General features: G+C 40.8%; 1 protein-coding gene across 1 annotated transcript in view; it reads left to right on the forward strand.

The window, feature by feature from the left end:
• The window catches only part of LOC133424207 (chemokine-like protein TAFA-2), a 101,031-nt gene that overhangs the window by 44,404 nt on the left and 37,172 nt on the right, over positions 1 to 19,455 (forward strand). The window contains exon 2 of the mRNA XM_061714665.1: positions 14,544 to 14,647. Within this exon, the coding sequence (XP_061570649.1) occupies positions 14,545 to 14,647 (103 nt within the window). The 5' untranslated portion in view covers position 14,544. The remainder of the gene's footprint in view (positions 1 to 14,543; positions 14,648 to 19,455) is intronic.

The raw sequence follows: 19,455 nt of genomic DNA on the forward strand, positions 1-19,455 counted from the left end.
GCAATTGCTAAACGGCACGGAGAAAACCACTGCGTTCGGAGGGATGTTGTGTTCCTGAAGGTTCTTTGAGGAATGATGAAGCAACACTTCAGTTGTCAGGGTGGAATAAAGCGTTACGTCTGGGATGGTGGCGGCAGCATCATGGTTTGGGCTCGCTTTGTTCGACATCATCAAGGGACATTTAATTTTGGGAAGATTTTTACGGCCATTTTATGGCAAATGAAGCCAGAATGCAGCAGCCAGAATGCTGAGGATAGACGACTTAAGTGGCTTTAAACAGTTCGGGGGAAGATTTGATGATCCAGCTGAGCCAGTCAGCAAAGACCGGACAAGAAAGGTCTGTAAAAATGTAAGAATTGGTGCCAGGAAGCCCCGGGAAGCGCACCGCCGGATGCAACATCTGAGTGAATATTCAACGCAGCAAGGAGCACTGTCACTTGGCAACAAACCTGGATTACAGGGAGCTGGAGTGCATGAAACACGCCAGAAGATGATTCAGGAGGTTTTGGCTGGTTCATCGGAATGACAAAGAAGGAAAAGAAGGAATTACCTTCAGCTTGCCCTCAGCTTTCTCTTTATGTTTTAAAACCAGGAAGATGTCCAGCATGTATTTGGAAGCAGAAAACAAAGGAGGAGAGGAGGACAAGGACATGTATTTCTGAAGAAGAGATGTCATGAAAAAGAAATGTTTTTCTTGAGTACATATGCAGCATTTTGATGTCTGGAGGGACTTTCAACTCCCACGTAGAATAAACTTGATCAGAGCAGAACTATCCAGCGTCCCCATTTCATATCTCTACTTACTTTATTTAATTTCATATCTTGATGTGTGAACAAGTGTGAAGACAATCATTTTCCTTCAGCTGAGGCGTAGAAATATGAGCTTTTGATTCAGTAAAATTAACTTTCAGCGCTGTTTATTAAAGATTCTTTATCCCGCATCGTTGAAAACAACAGTAATGTTTATGCCTGTGTGCTTGGTTGTGAAATGTTTTTGATCTTACTATCCCTCGTTTGTGGCTCCACAGTATCATCCATCCTGTTCTTATTTACCATAAACATCAGAAGGCTACATATCTCAAACCTCCATCTTTTATACTTGAACAGAGGTGGGATGTTTATTGCACATAAGGGCACTGAACAAGTGAATATTCAATAGATGCTTCTGGCTAATTCATCTTTAATATTCTTTTTTACTAACAATGATTAATAATTATTATTTTGGTCTGTATTGAATGCTTCTTTGAATATTTTCTGACAATTGTATGTTAGGAAATAGTTGGAGTAGGACCCAGATGCAGGAGACCCAGGAGGCAGGAGTTCCAAAAAGCAGGGATTTATTACATAAAACAAACAAAAGCGCTGCTTAGCAGGATGGCAAAAACCCAGAACATGAACATTACAAAAACCAAAACCCAGACCTGAAACATGGAGGACAAAACAGTACGGACCAGCAGGGAGCAAGTGAAAAACAAGACCAGATATACAGAAGGGTTAACGAGACACAGGTGCAGACAATCAGGGCAGATGGGAAACAGGAAAGTCAAACCAGAACTGAAACACAAAGACACAGGCTTCAAAATAAGGCCGCGTTTCCCCATAGCCTGTCCGGGTATTTACAAAAACTGATTTTCCCCTTCTACGTTTTGAAAAATACCATCATTTACACAAACCTGCATAAATATCTGTTAAGGTGCTATGAGCAGCCAAACCTACAGAGGACAGTGTAACGAGAAGATAAAGTCATGCTAGACAATCAGAATCCTGGAAAAAAACATCAACAAATGACACGAGTAACTTCCAGTAACTTCCAAGATGAACGAGAGTCTTTCGTTTGGAGTGACAGAAAAGTGGAGTTACTTTTTAAGTGTGACTTTAGAATATAAAACAGGTAAAATACAAGAAAATATTGACGGTGGCCAAACTAATTGTAAACACGGGTCACACACATGACGCTGGTGACGTTTCTGTTGCATAATGTGACGTTCTGAAGCCTAAATGTCCGTTTCTCTCTGTTTACAAGCAAACGTGAAGACAGAGTTTTTGCAAATCTCCAGTTTGGCCGGAGTTTATAGAAATGATGGTTTTTGGTGACTTTGAGCTTCGTTTTCGTGTAAACGAACGGCCAAAACGCATGAAAACGCCACCGTTTTTGCTACGTGTAAATGGGGTCTAAAACAAAACCATAACACTGTACGTACAGTAATTACGTCGCGGCCTCTGGTTTCTGGTGGTTTTCCTGCTTTTCTTTTCTTCCTAACATCTGTTCTGGTTATTTTATCCTTGTGGTGTCAGGGGTTATGTTTCCTCAATCTGGTGTTTGTGTTCAATCCTTTCTTTTTATTTTGTCAGGCTTGCTCTCCATTTAATTCCAGCCCTCCCTGACTATCAGCCATCCCAGTCAGTAATGTCGGGTCTTTGCCAGCTCCCCTGCTGGTCCGTTGTCAGCGCCTGGCGCTCCCTGGGTTGCTCACCTGTTTCCCTCTCTGCTCCTCCCCCGTCTGTATTTTACTTACTTTTCTTTATGTCCTCTGTTCCAGTGCTTTTTATTAATTCACTTCCTGTGCCTTAGAGCAGTGTCTCCCAACCCGCGAAACTTTGTTTGCTTTGAGGATATGCAGTTGTAAAAATTATATTTGCGCATATTAAATAAATAAAAAATAATAACACACCTAATGTAACACTGTAATCCAAGTCTATATAAACCCACGTAGTATTTTAAAATGACCAAAATATATTTCTAAGTTATTTAGCAGGATAAAAACTTAATAACTTATTATTATATAATTATTCAACATTTAATCATACTACTACTCCGAGTAGTAGTATGTTGTTAAAGGAAAAATGTTAAAAATGTTTGCTCTCATATTAAAAGAGACATTTTTCAGAAATTATTTTATGTCCTTGCAATTATTTTCTGTGCATATTTTATACATTGGTGACACAAAATGAAAGTGAGAAAGAAAAAGTCATATGTATACAGGGTAAACCAGAGAGAAATGTATCACAAAAACATAATTAATGTTCATTTTTTCAATTAAAGATTTGTAACGAATCACTTTACTCTATTGGTGCCAGTACGTACGGGTCGGGGGACCCGGCTGGTCTTAGACACAAGTAGGGGGGGAACAAGGAAAAAAGGTTGGGAACCACTGCCTTAGAGTGTTGGAGTCCTTTCCCGGCATCCCTGAGACCGTTTGGAAATACCTTCATAAATTTGAACTTCATTAATAAAACATGGTTGTGAACACAGAAGAAGCTCTTCTCTTGATGTCCGGTCAGTCCAGTTCCTGAGCTGGATGAACATTAATGCTCTCCATGTACATCCAGCTGTGATCGGAGTACCGAGACGTTTGGACCAAAGGCTCAGCACTAAACAAGAGCTGAACGCTCCCAGGATGCTTTTGCTTTGTTATTTAAATGCAATGCCCTCTATCCTACGATATTCTTTGATAATAAATGACTACAATTAAAATCAAGGCAGGGATCCTAACTGGAACTGGCCTGGATGCTCGAGAAAAACCAAGATACTAATATAAGCTAATGAAGTCTGGTACACTTTTCAGCTTTCACCTTTATGAACAGCTTTAAAAAACGCATATATTAGAGCACTTTATTAAATTATTTATCACGGCAAATACAACTTCCCCCGTCCTGCAGAGAGTTGTGAAGAATACATTCCCAAGTGCTGATCCTTTTTTTTTTTTTGCAAACAACGTTGGCTATTAATAGGCCAAGGTCGATAGAGTCCCTCGCCTGCTAATGAAATGTCGAGTGGATCTGAGTGAGCCCATCAAAGTAGAGAAATAAGTGACACAAGTGGGACAACAAAGAAAACAGAGGTCAGAATCTACTTAACTTCAGTTTTTCTTTTAAACGTTGACTGTAATCTTGACAGTCTGGCTGTATAAGATTACTGCAGCTTTTATCACACTGATGTTAAATGATTAAGATGCTGCATGCAGCCAAATCGGAAAAATAAAGGCGTAATATGTCTTTACATGGTTCCAGGCCCGGTTCTACGAGGGTGCATAAGCATAATCATGCATAAGCAAGCATCGCACCCTCAGTTTATGTGTTTGCATGCTCAGTTGAAAAGACGAAAAGAAAACTGACAACTGCGCGCCCGTTAAGCCTGATTTTTGGTTCCGCGTTAAATCGACGGCTTAGCCTACGGCGTAGGTTACGCGGCGACGCGCACCGTACGTTCGCGTGCCCGCGTATGCAATGTAAATGTAGCATTTTCTTTGTTCTGCAGCAATATTGCTGCAATAAAGCATTTGAAATACACTTTAAATATTCTTGTTTTGCTAGTATCTTTCCGCGCGAAATTATGGGAAAATGCATAATTTAGTGTTGAATAACGTGCCAGGCATGTGCACCCCCTCTGATCTGAGATGCAGCCCTAGTCATCATTTTCTAGAACCGGCCCTGCATGGTTCTCCAAACCACCTTTTGGTTCAGAATACAGTATTTAACCCCCCAGACCAGGTCAGCAGCCAGGCAGGAAGTGTTGATCCCGGGTACTTGCAGCTTCGGTTTCCCCCTGCGTAAGAAGCCCGTTTCAGATTAGGGGTCTCTCTGTTCCCGTTGCTTTAAACGCGGCTCGTAAACGCAACAATGAAACCGTTCTTCAGAATTGTTTCGGATCTGTGCAGTGAGACCGCCGCCGTTCACATGGGACAATCCTGTCGTGGTTGTTGAAATAAAGTCCTGGTTTGAGGCAGAAAGAAGAACAAAACTTTGATTGTTCGGTTTCTCTACGTATCATACTATCAGCTGGCCTAATGAGACATTTTAATGCTCTTGTAGGATCCGACCCAGACACCAAACCTTCACGCTCAAGTATGGAAGTAAATCTGTCATTGGATATTTTTTGAATTTTTCAAGGTTAAATTTTTTGAGGGTGAATTATTTGCGGTTGAATATTTTGCAGTTGAATATTTTAATGTTGAAAACATTCAGATACATAATTTCAATGCATAAATATTCAGTGCTAGAAATTCAATCAGTTTTATCTTTCAAAATCCGATGACACAGATTTACTTCCATATTCAAGCCTTAAAAAAGGGAATTTTCCATTATATGTCCCTTTTAAATGGATTAATTCACAGTCCAGCAACTAATTTCCTTGTGCTTGAATATTGTAATATTGTAATGAAAAACACATTCCCCCTGGTATTTGCTAAATCTGATCATTTGGCAGTAACAGCGTGAAGATGCTGTTGTAATAAACATTAGCAGAGCGGGAGCGGCTTGTGTCTGAGTCTTAAACGCTACAGGACGTTATGTGTTTTAATAGATGGCGGTTTTCACTGGGTGGCTTGAAAGTGCTGCCCTGCATGACGTGCTGATGACACAAAGGCGAGGAGATCTCTTTGCTGCCAGAAGCAGATCATAACTCAAAGTATTTTTATGTAAAGTTCAGTCTCCCTGTCTGACGGGTTTAAAGTCAGAGTCAAGTTTGAGGGTCATTCCCTTATGCCTCTGGGCATCTCTACACCAAATGTTGTTATTTCTCCACCAACAGCAATAAGGTGAGAGTAGACTCCAGGCAGCATCGCTCTCGGCCTGTTAAAACTTTCTCACTCGATATTTCTTTTCCTTTACAGCAGTTTGAGAAACTCAGTAAAAATAGGATCTGCCCCGTGAGTTTCATTTATAATGTAACTGCATTCTGTCTATAAAAATGATCAAATTTTCCTTTGCATTTCTGCAGCGGCATGCAAAAATGCAATAGTCTTTATTTATTTATTTATTTAGTTGCTTTGTGCAGTTTTAAAGACACAATCCTCGCACTCCAAGAAAAATCCATCATTAGACGTGTCGGATGAAAGCCAACTCACAACCAGGGAGGATTTACAGTTACATTTGAGCGCAAAAATGAGCTGAAGAACAATATGCAATATTACTCAATAAAGCCGTTTATTTGAATCTGCAAATGTCCCCAAGTGTGGTGCTCAGTATTCAGTTGAGTCGAGGATATATCTGCTGGCGGGAGGAGAAATGCAGTGCTCAGGATAATTACGCATTTTCTTTTAAACTTCGGTTTATCAGTATTCATTTCTTTCATCTGCTCTCCTCCTTTCTTCACTGTACATTTCAAGTTTCTTGCTCATGAAAATCATCTGCATATTGTTTCACTGAAGGGCCTACTCTGAGCCAATGCATACATTACACATCAAATATTTTCAGGCTTAAATGATAACTTCCACCCTCGGTAGAGAGTTTTTCAGAGTCAGGGTCTGAGATTGTTTCTTCACAAATACACATTAGAATCTTTCCTACAATGTAAAATATAAAGTTCAGTGTTTATTCAGAATGCATTTTGTTTTAAATACTCATTAAAATTAATGGGATGAGGAGAATTTGAACCAACATCATCAGAAGGCTATTTCCAGCCATTTTTGTCAACATTAGATTTGTACCCAACAGAATTTTATACAATCTATGATTACCGAAGAACAATAAATACATTTATTTTGTCTTAAGTATCTTCTGATTGGTTGAATTCTTGCAACCTCTCCATGAGGGGTGGGTTTACCACACAAACTCATGTTTCTGTCAGGGAGGTTGTAGTAGGACCCAGATGCAGGAGAACAGAAGGCACGAGTTCCAACAAATGTGATTTATTTAACTAAAACAAAACCAAACGGATACAAAAACCAGAGCAACAAGAATCAAAGTACAAAAATGTGACATGGCACATTTTTGTACAAAACAGTACGGACCAGCAGGGAGCAATGGAAAGACAAGACCAGATATACACAAGGGTTAACGAGACACAGGTGCAGACAATCAAGGCAGATGGGCTTCAAAATAAAAGAGGAAGTGACAAAACCGTGACAGTTTCCAGTCAGGAACTAATCACAAAGCTGCAAACCAACCTACGTGGTACAAAACTTTGAGAAGGTACATATGTCTGAGCTAGAATCAGATCAGAACTATTCAAGTTGTCAATTCAGCTCAGTTTCAATTCAAGGTATTCCAGGCCTTAATGTCCTTAAGACATGCCTGTAGTTTGGCTAACCTTCTGTTATACTTGGCTTCATAGACAAATAGAGCTGCGTATCATCAGCATAGCAATGAAAATGAATGCTGTGATTCTGGATTATACTTCCCAATGGCTGCATGTATAAACTGAACAAGATTGGCCCTAGCACTGAACCCTGCGGAACACCATAACAGACCCTTGACTGTTCTGAAGAAACCTCATGTACATGAACAAACTGGAACCTGTCAGATAGATATGATTTAAACCAACATAGAGCTGTCCCTTTAATCCCAACAACATGCTCTAACCTGTGCAGTAAAATGCCATGATCTATAGTGTCAAAAGCAGCACTGAGGTCCAGTAAAACCAGTATGGACACTAATCCCTTATCTGAGGTCCAGTAGAACCAGTATGGACACTAATCCCTTATCTGAGGTCCAGTAGAACCAGTATGGACACTAATGCCTTATCTGAGGTCCAGTAGAACCAGTATGGACACTAGTCCCTTATCTGAGGTCCAGTAGAACCAGTATGGACACGAATCCCTTATCTGAGGTCCAGTAGAACCAGTATGGACACTAATCCCTTATCTGAGGTCCAGTAGAACCAGTATGGACACTAATCCCTTATCTGAGGTCCAGTAGAACCAGTATGGACACTAATCCCTTATCTGAGGTCCAGTAGAACCAGTATGGACACTAATCCCTTATCTGAGGTCCAGTAGAACCAGTATGGACACTAATCCCTTATCTGAGGTCCAGTAGAACCAGTATGGACACTAATCCCTTATCTGAGGTCCAGTAGAACCAGTATGGACACTAGTCCCTTATCTGAGGTCCAGTAGAACCAGTATGGACACGAATCCCTTATCTGAGGTCCAGTAGAACCAGTATGGACACTAATCCCTTATCTGAGGTCCAGTAGAACCAGTATGGACACTAATCCCTTATCTGAGGCCATAAGGAGGTCATTCGTGACTCAAACCAGTGCTGTCTCTGTGCTATGATGCATTCTGAACCCTGACTGAAAAACTTCAAATAAATCGTTTCTATACAAATAGTCACATAACTGATTTGCAAGTAGTTTAATCTGATCTGATATTGGCATACCGATAAGAGAGACATCAAAGTGATTAGCAGAGAGAGGGGGAGGAGGGCGATAAGAGGAACATTTCGTCAAATCTTCACAACTAAATGTAACATTTCTTTCAAGATATAATGGAAACAAAAACTAAAAAGTGTATGGCAGTACAGCAGAAGCTGAAGTTGATTGCTGCTTCCTTGGTGAGTTATTGAAAACCTGAGGTGTCCATATATGATACAGTGGAAAGTTTGGTTTATGGTTCCACCCTGAACCAGGGTGATCGTGTGGACGGACCCTACGCTGCAAGCGACACCATAACCTGACGTGCACCATTCTACAAACATTAGTACACATTGGCTGGATCGGAGAAAAGTCGTCGGTGGCCTATGCTCCACTGGGAGCGACAGGCCTAAAATGAAAAAAAAAATTAAAAAAATGGATGGATCGTATCAAATGTAATTCATCAGCTGCATTTTTCCTCTTTGTATTTTCAGCTACAACCGCCACTGCTTCATTTGCTTGGTTGCCTTGTCTGAGTTACATAAAGGAGTTAAACAAAAGGAAGCTCAGCCCTGCATGCTACAGGGATGCAGCGCCACCCCAGTGATTGTTGGTGTAATTACAAGCATCATGTTGCACACTTGGACACAAAAATGGACTTCCAGGCGTGCATGGGTTTTTATTAATGACTCCTTTACACTTTCTTTGTCTGAAAATACAGAGACACAAGCACATCAGCACCATGTTTACTGAATGACACAGCCGCCCGCCGTACATTAACCTACCTACTAAAATATTACAGTTGAGATTGCACATAATCAGAATATTCAAGGACAAATTAATAAACTCAAACAATGAAAAATAATACATGAGAATGGGAGGGTGCCCAGTGTCCATTAATATGCTTGACATTACTATGGGCCCACTACCAACAGATGAGCATAAGCACCAACAAAGGTGTAGGTCTTGTAAATAGGCTACACGCGTAGTTACAATGTAGAAGCATAAATCACTAGACTCTCATGACGCACAGCTGAAAGTCATTCTAGCACGTAGCCTCTGACCCGTCAAGGTGGTCCTTCCCTAGTGATGTAATTAGTCCCAAAACTGTTTCACACCTCAGTTTTTGGGGTATTTTGTTTATTTTTGGCCTCTCAAAGGTAAAAAGTCATCACTGCAACACTACATGAGTCCCAAAACATGCTGCATGTCCATTTTAAATGTGCTACTTTTTCATAACATTGACACAGTTACAATTGTCTGGAGTTCATATGTGTAATATTTGCAAATATTGATTAGATATGAAGCAATGCTATCATCTATCGACGTTTGGGTCTCATTTTAATAATTTTAATAATGGCTAAACGGCTGTAGGTTGGTCGTTGGCAATGACGACAACGATGAGGAGATTGTGGGAGAGGATTTTCCGTGGCGTTGTGTTCACAAGTCATTTGATCATTTGTTAATGAAATGAATAATACATTTAAATTCAAAATGTCCATGTCAGTTTAGGATTTATAGGAAATCTTTTTCTTTCATTGCCTTTAATGATGACATACGGTTTCCTCGCCTTAAACACGCAGAGATGGCAGAGCAGAAAAGTCACTGATGTTCAAAAATAAAACAGTCTCATCACACATTAGAATATTTTCTATCAGAGTTTGATCAAAACCTCAAAGTCAAGGTCAAGAAGAAAGAAAACCTCAAAAATTTTAACAAATGTGGGACGGCTCGCTCAGCTGAGCAAAACCACCGCGCAGATGACGACGACGCGGCACATTCAGTGACAATGAGATGTCATTTACAGGATTGCTCTCTCAGACAGCGGCAGACAGATGACGGCCCGCGCACTCTGCCACCAATGGCCCGTTTTTCACCCGCGCTCATTGCCGTGAATTGCTCAGAAACGTCGCCTGGCCACCGTTTGAACCCGGGCCTCCAATTCTGAGGCTAACCGGGGCCTATAAATCTGTCCCCGTGAACATTAGCGGACAGCAGACAGATAATAGGTGAGCAGTAGGAGGGCCATTTGAGAAAACACACCAGCCTCGCCCCAGCACGGCTCTCTCACTCACTTGAAGTGTGGATGGTGAAACATGATGAACCACAGCCGAGCTTTGTTCCTCCGCTGCTCTACCTGGGTGTAGACTCTTCACCGATTCTGCCTTTTTGTGAGCTGCAACAAGACAAACACATAACACTTACATTTTCATGGTCATTTAAAGAATGAAAGCACCATGAAAAAGGACGGTGAACCAAATAAGAGCAACTTTTATTAAATCTAAATAGATCAATGAGGCTTGTGCAGTAAAGAAGGAGGCTGCTTTTTTATGTACAGTTGTTTGTATGTATATATACCGCCGTAAACTCAAACTAAACGGTGTGTAGATGCAAACTGCTGATGTCTTGATCTCAGAACAGTTTTCACTCACTGTTTGCAACACTTACATTTTATTGCTGCCGTAACAACCCTGAGTTTTTCCCTCTGGACACGATTACCTTTAACTGTAAAGAACTGCTTCTACACTGCAAAAACTCAAAATCTTAACAAGAATATTTGTCTTTTTTCTAGTTAAAATGTCTAATTTTTAGTCAAAAAAAATCTCATTACACTTAAAATAAGTAGAAAAATCTGCCAGTGGAACAAGATTTTTTTGCTTGTAATGAGAAGATAAATCTTGTCCCACTGGCAGATTTTTCTACTTATTTTAAGTGAAAATCTACTTGAAACAGGTGAAAATTGTCAAATAACAAGTTATTTTTCTGGTGATGACTCTTGTTTTAAGTGTAATGAGATTTTTTTTTACTAAAAATGAGACATTTTAACTAGAAATAAGACAAATATTCCTGGTAAGATTTTGAGTTTTTGCAGTGCACAGATGTTTTCAGCCCTCGCGTGAACGGGACTAAAGCTGCACATTCACGGCTGCACACGCCGGCCCGAGTTTTTAGACGGTAGGTTTTATGAAATGAAATGGAAAAAAGATGAAAAAAGTTACAGTGTATAATGAATAATATGTCAAGTAATGTGAAGCACGGTAGTGGCAGTGTTATGATCTGGAGTTCACGCCCTCGGAGACCTGAACGTTCGTGTATTCTTTGATGAAATCTGCATCATATCGAAGGCGTTTTAGTTCACCATGATTGTAATTCTCAGCAAATCAAAGTATGCATAAATAAATGGGTTTGTGGGTAATATCCTGACACAATGCATTACTTCCACATTTGCATTAGAAGTATTTGTTACTGAATAATTCAGACAAAGTATAATTTAATCTTTACAGAAAATCTGCAAATCTCTTTAGAGCACCAGTTTAATTGACAGACATTTGTATGTATTTATTTAATAAGTGAAGTTTTACTAAAACACTTAGCTGTAACCGTTATTCAGTTATGACTGGGCGGCAGAACAAAACCTTGACAAAGGTCATGTTTTCCAGGCGAAAATAAACTTAATTACAGAAATAATCCGAGATCCCTGATGAGGTTTAACCAATCTATACGTCATTGTGACAGATAAGCGGTGGGAGGCTGTAAATAAGGTGTAAATGCAGCTTGTAATGCTGTACGCGCCCGTTATATGATATCATGCCTTTTCCAGTAATTACCGCACAGCTCATGCGTCGCTTGAAATTTGATCATTGTCTGCTGGTGATTACACACTGTGCCAGATGGTTTATGCAGTGTGGCCTTGGCTCCGGCACATTTCATTAGAGAGAAGGAGTGCGCTGGAAAAAAAAGAGAAGAAGAATGCTGTGGAGAGATGGATTAGCCACTGTGGACGGCTTGATCTCTCTGCTGCAGAGCTTACGGAGGGTTGTGGTGGCAGCGGAGGGTCTTCACCTTCTGCCCATTTGTCTTCCTAATCCCTGTGAGAAAAGTGTTATTGTGTGTGTGTGTGTGTTTTCTGAAGGGGATGACAAAACAGGACCAGAAACGAACCTCCTGCTACACCATAAAACCTTCAAACCCAATCCGAGGGCTCATTTTGAAAAGAAAAAAAAAGAGATGAAATCATATATTTGGGTGTCTGAAACTCTAACTTTTGAGCTGTTGAGGTTTTATTGGACCGACTCATCCTTTTAAAGATGATATTGGGAGGAAAGATGGTACATGAGGAGAAATGTGTCTTTAAACAAACAGATTACGGTGTGATTCTCAGGTGATCTCCAAGTCGTGCACGTGGGTAAAAGCGTGATCTCACATATCGAGCTGATATGTGTGTACATACAGTAGATATAAACAACGCATCACCTGTGGAAGAGGGGTTGGACTTGAGTTAAAGGCACCGACTCGGTCTTCTGATCATTGGATGTCTTTTCAGAAACGGATGTTTCACTTTAAAGTTTAAAAATCAAAACATGTGGCTTTTTGTGTTTTTCAAGGTCAAAAAAGGCCAACAGCCAACAGTGTTAAGAAAACTGTTGTTCCCAAGATATATAAGAATAAAACACTGTTTGCCACATCGAGATCAGATGCAAGTCTAGTCAATGCACAGTAAATGACTTGAGTTATGTTAAAGGAGCTTGAGGCTCCTTTTAAGAAATGAGACTCTCTAGCGCCACCCTTCACCACGACGGCCGTTGGGGGTACTGCAGCCAACAGTGAAGCCGGCACGGGAGAACGGGGAGAACGTGCATGCAGCGTCATGTGACGTCACATCCGCAGCCCAGCGCGGGAAATTCGGGACCGAATTGCAGCACATTTTGCAGCACACAGCCTGTTCAAGGCAACAGAGAGATACACTAGAGGGTTCATTCTTTTGGGTTTGGAACGCTTTATCTGACATTATTACTAGAAAACTTAAAATGTATACGGATTTTTTTCATAAATCCTGCCACAATCCGGCCTCAAGCTCCTTTAAGTTATGTGTGTGAATCATCAAAAAGAAAAAAAATCAAGCATGTCTGCTACTTTGTACTGCTATTGTGTTAGAAATAAAGATTTTTGCACTGAATTACAACAAAATATGTACAGTACAAACACATATACAGTAAGAACAAACAAAGCCTCCTCCGAAGGTTAAATTAGTTCTCGCAACCAGAGCTCCAAGAAATAATTGACTTCAGTTTATTCCTCGACCAAAGACCGAAAAACAACGCATTAAGTTACGTGACCCACAGGTTTCTGAAAAGCTGTTTTTGAAGCCCATTTTTCTTCGTACTGAAACCGAAATGAACACGGCCACCGTGTGTCAACCGCAGTAGGCTGGAGCTCCCAGCTCCTTCAGCGGATCCCCACCAACACTTCTGCAGAGCTGCCGGCAGGCGTTGACACCAGAATACACCGTTAAACCGTTTAACATGTTCTCAACGTTTAGCTAATGCTGGGTTTCTGCAAGCGTCCGGTGTGGTCGCATGACGCGGATGAGGAGGTGATAATTGCTGTGCATTATATAAATTCTTCTGACATTGTCATGGACGAGAAATCAAATGATTAAAACCAAAAGGGTTATTTGAACCAGGCTGTAAATATGTTCACCTGGGCGCAACCTTTTTCTCGTGTGGTGTCAGAGAACTGTCGTGTAATTGGCCAGAAATGTGAAGTGGGCGTGGTTCACGCTGGGAAGCAGAAACCTGCGTTTAGGCTGGCGCTGAAATTTACCCTGAAACTCGTTTTTTCCCCATCTCCTCGGCAATCATATATAGTAACAACAAATATTTCTCCTCTGCTTCAAACATGTTATTTTTCTCCTCCTCCTCCTCCTCCATTAACTCAAAATTTGTCATCTCGGAGTGCAGGGTTCGTAAGACCAAACCGGATCTCAGTGAAGTAAAATAATAAGTAAATTCTTGTTGGTTTGTTTCTTCATTGATTTTATATTTTGAGACCTTGAAGAAAAGAAAGAAATGAGAGAAAAAAAATGTATTGATTTATACCAGACATGTCAAAACCATCGTATAATGTTAACTCTAGTATGTATCTATGCATCTATACGCATATACACACATTTTGAACATAAATAATCACTTGTAAATGAATTTATATAAAAATATGAATCTATTTTACCTGGATGTGCATAAAATAAATAAATCTATACCAAATGTGCACACACCTATCTATACATACATCCGCATGCATAGCAATACACACAACACACAAATCTACACAAATTTAGCTTTTTTCTTTTTGATCATGAAAAATAAAAATACCCTGAAAAACTATCATTATTTTATTTCATTTCTATATACATATATTCCTCAAAAATAAATGAAAATATAATAAAATGGCCAAAAGATACCCAGCTCCAACTCTCCCCCCAGAAGCGTAAGGGATGTGAAGACACAGTTGAGAAAGCTGCTTTTCTAATGTCTCCCTGCGGTATTTTAACCAAAACATGTCAGGCGTTTCATTAAGACCTCGGGAAATTGTGTCATAAACTTTCCATAAAAAGGTCATATTTCCTGTTCTACAGCCCCAGTGTAATTATCTTGTTCTTATGCCACATCTCTCCTCTTTCTTCCAGGATGAGTGAGCGATACGCGCAGGTCGGAAGCAAAGGGGGTCTACTTCTTGTGGTGCTCGTGATCAGTTTCTGGGAAATGTCCATACCCACAGAAGGAACGACGGGTGAGTGGCAATGCTGTGGAAAATAAATGTTTCTAGGTGTCACCCGCCAATATCGAGGTAATGTCCCCAATAAAAACATGTTGGCAAAGGGACCTAACGCAAGGTTGAAACTATAACTCTTTGGGAATGCACCCATCCATCCAGATCTATATCCAGTTCTTCATTCAGGATCATGGGACCCTGTGTCAGTATTACACCAACAGAGTGCAGACAAATTTTAATCATATACGTTAAATGAGCATTGTCTTTAGACTTTTACACTGTGGAGCCATGTAACATTGCGTTCATGATGTATCTGTTACCTGGAAACATTTAAGGCCAAGACACAAAAAAATACTCCCCAAAACACCAACACAATTGGTGTCACGTCTGGGGGTAAGGTGTGGACCCAAACGCAGGAGAGAGGGAGGCCGGAGGCAGGAGTTCTCAAAAAAAGCAGGATTTATTCAAAAACAAACAAAAACCAAAAGCGCTGCTGGCAGGATCAAGAAACTGAAACAAAACAGGAATCCAAAAACCACAGGAGACATGGAGGGAACAAACAGTACGGTCCGACAGGGAACAAGGGAATGACAAGACCAGATATACACAGGGGATAACAAGACATGACGAGACACAGGTGCAGACACAAAAAGGGCAGATGGGACACAGGCGGGGCAAGACAGAAACTGAAAGCTGGGGGGAATGTCAACCTTGACAATTGGAGTCTAGGACCCAGATTCCAAAACAAAAGTGATTTATTCAGCAAAAACAAGAGCCCAAACTTGGCCAAACCAGACAAAACACGTCGGGGAAATCAGCATGGACCAGCAGGCAGCGAGGGGAAAAGATATGACTTGACGAGATACAGGTGCAAACAATCAGGGCTGATGGGAACAAGGGAAGTCAAGACAAAACTAAAACACAAGGACACTGGCTTTCAAAATAAAACAAGAACATAAACCTAAAAACCGTGACAGATGCTGCTGCGAAAGATTGGACAAAATCATGCAAAATTCTGGCTGCACATCCAACTGTGAAATCCTCGTATTATGTCAGTCAGATGATATTGTGAATCACAACAGTCTCAGGTGCTAAAATGAGACTTGAAGAAGCTCGATGATACAATGAATAGTGGCTCTTGAAGTGCTTATTAGCGCCCCCTTTACCACAGATACGAGGAGACGAGCGATTCGGCAGGTCCTTTAGCCTGAACAAACGGCTGTCAGGTGTGTGGACCACCTACTCCTTCAATGTTATTGACAATTTTTTTCTCGGACCGCAGACATTTTTGGGGGGAAGACAGTCTCTGCCTCAACAGAAAACAACAAAAACAAGAGGATAAGTTATATAGCCCAGCGGTGACCTTGAAGTGAGGCTGCCCTAGTCCCCGCCTGGAGTTATCTCTTATGCTTCACCTGAGTCACCTGAAACAGCTGGTGAAGGAGGCTGGTCCTCAGCGTCCAACACCCCGTCCTCGGGAGAAACGGTCCTGTCAAACATCAATCAACCAGCTGCAGTTAGTCCAGAACCTGCTGCCAGAGTCCTCACTGAGACCAAGAGACCCGAGTCCTCACTGAGACCAGGAGACTGGACCATATAACTCCAGGTCTTAGGTCTTTACTGGCTTCCTGTCTGTCCCAGAACAGATGTTAAATCCTGCTGTTGGTTTATAAACCTCTGAATGTTCTCGGACCAACGTACATCTCTGATCTGGTCCATTATGAACCAACCAGAACCCTCAGGGCCACGCCTACTTTCTGTACCCAGAGTTAGAACCAAACACGTTGAGGAAGTGTTCAGCTTTTATGCTTCTCACCTGTGGACCAAACTCCCAGAATGCATCAGGGCTGCTGAAACTCATTTGTTTTAGTCAAGGATGAAAATCCACAATGCACAACAACCTTTATTTCTTGCATCTTATTTGTTTTATTATTTTTAACAAATGTCTGTTTTTAATTTATGCTTTTAAACTCTTTTACTTTTTAATGCCTTTTTAATAAATTTTTATGTAAAGCACTTCGAATGGTCTTGTACATGAAATGTACTAAACAAATAAACTTGCCTTGCCTTGAGACACACAATTCCCTTTATGTGTTGATATCAAGTCTTGAGGTACTAATTAGATATCTGTTGTGCTTTGTTAACAAAAAAAACTAAAACAAACAAAACCCACAGGGATAAAGCACCACAGCACCTTTCTAAATCCAATTAGAACAGTTTTGTTCAGAGTGGCTGATTTTAAGGGGGTGGACTGAGCCTTACGAGTGTGTAATTTTCCACTGAGGTCTCAGAATATTAACATAAATTTGGAAAGGTAAATTATTGGATGGATGGATAGATACTTTTGTAAAAATGCAACAGGATTACAGTGTAAAACCCCCCTTTGGACCACATCTTTGCAGCTTTGTGTATAGCAGTTGGCTTCAGGGGGTTGAGTCAGTAACTCGACTGCAGACTGAGTCAGTGTCCATTGAGGGTGTTTTTCTGTTCCTCCCCCTCAAGGCGGACAGGCATCTAGGAAGCCAACTGTTTTAAAGTGGGCGTATACAGTGAGATGTCAATGAACGGATGACACAGGAGAATAGGACTGTATTAGTATATTTCATTATCATATTATTTCTGTATGTAAATTAAGAAGGCCAACGTATTCTTGGTTGAAATGTGCTTCTAAATGCTTTTCTACCTCGCTCAGGTTTGTTTGCTGCAAAAAAGTTACGATCGAGGATGAACTATAATGGATTATCACAACAAGTTCGATGCCCCAGACAGTGTAGTACGTGATGATAGAGGTGTTTAAAAATAGTAGGTAACTTCATATACAATACATAGTCATTTATTTATTAGTTGCTATAACTTCAATTTGGCGTAGTAGATGTAATAAAAACATACATTTACCTGACCAACAAATTAGTCTTTAAAGTTTAACTAATTTGCTTGCTGACATACACAATAATTCAAGTTGTGTGTAGCGTTGGTTGGATCAATGTAGAGTCACTCTATGTAGGAGTACCACCTCCAACCACCGGGGGGCAGCCTATCACAGAAACCTTCATGTGGCTGACTTAAGACACAACAAAGTGCACCTCTAGTGGGTTAAAGTGGTATTACGAGACATGCCGGCTGACTCATCACCATAGTATCGTCAGTGGCTGTTCTGAAAAAAATACCTCCATGTGGTGAGAAGTGATACCGTTGGACAGAGTTACATGAGGATCATATATTCCATGGCGGTGGCTTCACAAATATTACTAATTATTAATCTGCCATGTTAATAAGATGGCTGCATAGTGTTGGGTTTACTAAGCAGTTCAGAAATACAAAATGATAGTTTGAATTATAGTTTTACTGGCCTCGTAATCTCAAGACAAATTTCTGGAATTGGAAGGCAAATTGGAGTCTTGCTTGAGTTGGGAGCGTTCCCGTGATCTCGGTCGTTGAAGTGCCAGTTGGGGGCGATCTTTTCTTGTGTCTTGACTGTAGGACACAATTGACCTTTTGTCGAGCCCCGCCCCTGTTGCTACTGTAGGTCGGACAAAACTGTCATGTCTTGCGTCCACTCCCATTGTAAGAATTGGGTTTTAAATCACTTTATTTTTAATTAACGTACCAAAGAAAATCAACAGCAACTAGATATAAATAAAAGGAACGCTTCGGGTACCGTGTAGTGAGTTAAAAAAACCAAGGGTTTTAGGCGACAAAACCGAGATCTTTTGATTAGTTTAGCTGATAGCACAGTGGAAAGGTTGAATAGAGAGTTTGCATTGACGTCACTTCCCCACTGGACCACGCTCCCTTACTCGCACTGGGTGGCAAAACATCCAGCAAAAACAGCTACAACTAGTGGAGAAGACGGGATAACAGCCAATTATGGGCTTAAATTAAAGGCAGTTGGACTTGACAGTGACCCGTACAGTTACCCCAAGAACCAGTGGTCCATGGACATTAATATTTGGTACAGTTACCAAGAACCAGTGGTCCATGGACATTAATATTTGGTACAGTTACCAAGAACCAGTGGTCCATGGACATTAATATTTGGTACAGTTACCAAGAACCAGTGGTCCATGGACATTAATATTTGGTACAGTTACCAAGAACCAGTGGTCCATGGACATTAATATTTAGCCACGAATCCAGTTTCCTGATATTTATATGTACTTAATTTCTACGCCGGGGAAATACACGAAGCAAAGCTTGAAGGCTTACAAAAGTCTTGACGCTTGGTTCTACTTCAAGGCAAGATTTGTTGGTGAATTTAAAGTGATGAGGACACCGAACTTTATGATTTGACCGTTTAATGTTAGCTACCCAAAAATCCAACATTACAAAATGGGAACCGCAAATCCACGTTTCGGTGCCTGGAATCCAGTTTTTTCTGTGAATTGCAGCGATCCATTTGTGTCTCTTAAGCTTATTTTTCGGCAGTCTGTAAGATGATAACTCCGATTTCTTGCTAAATCTATGAGTACAGTCGATCACACAACAGCTCTTTCCCATTTTAGATGTTTTTGAGTTGCTCAAACTGGAAGTTTACGCTGCCACTCAGTCTTTCTGCCACTCAGTCTTTCTGCCACTCAGTCTTTCTGACACTCAGTGGGCGTAACCCGCTGTGAAGTCGCATCTGTGACGTCATTCCCTCTATTAGCTATGTTGCGGCCGCCAACTTAGCTAATTTCACGGTTGTAGCCTGCTGCCGAGCCGACTTTGTTTTGGCAGCAGATTTCTTTCAGATTGGGGATAAAAAAATATGCTGCACCCTCACTGTGTGCAGTGTGTTCCCAACTGTTTTCCTTTTTACTAATACAAAGTTAAAGTCAGGGACCAAT

The sequence above is a fragment of the Cololabis saira genome, chromosome 23 (genome assembly GCF_033807715.1).
Source record: "Cololabis saira isolate AMF1-May2022 chromosome 23, fColSai1.1, whole genome shotgun sequence".
Lineage (NCBI taxonomy): Eukaryota > Metazoa > Chordata > Actinopteri > Beloniformes > Belonidae > Cololabis > Cololabis saira.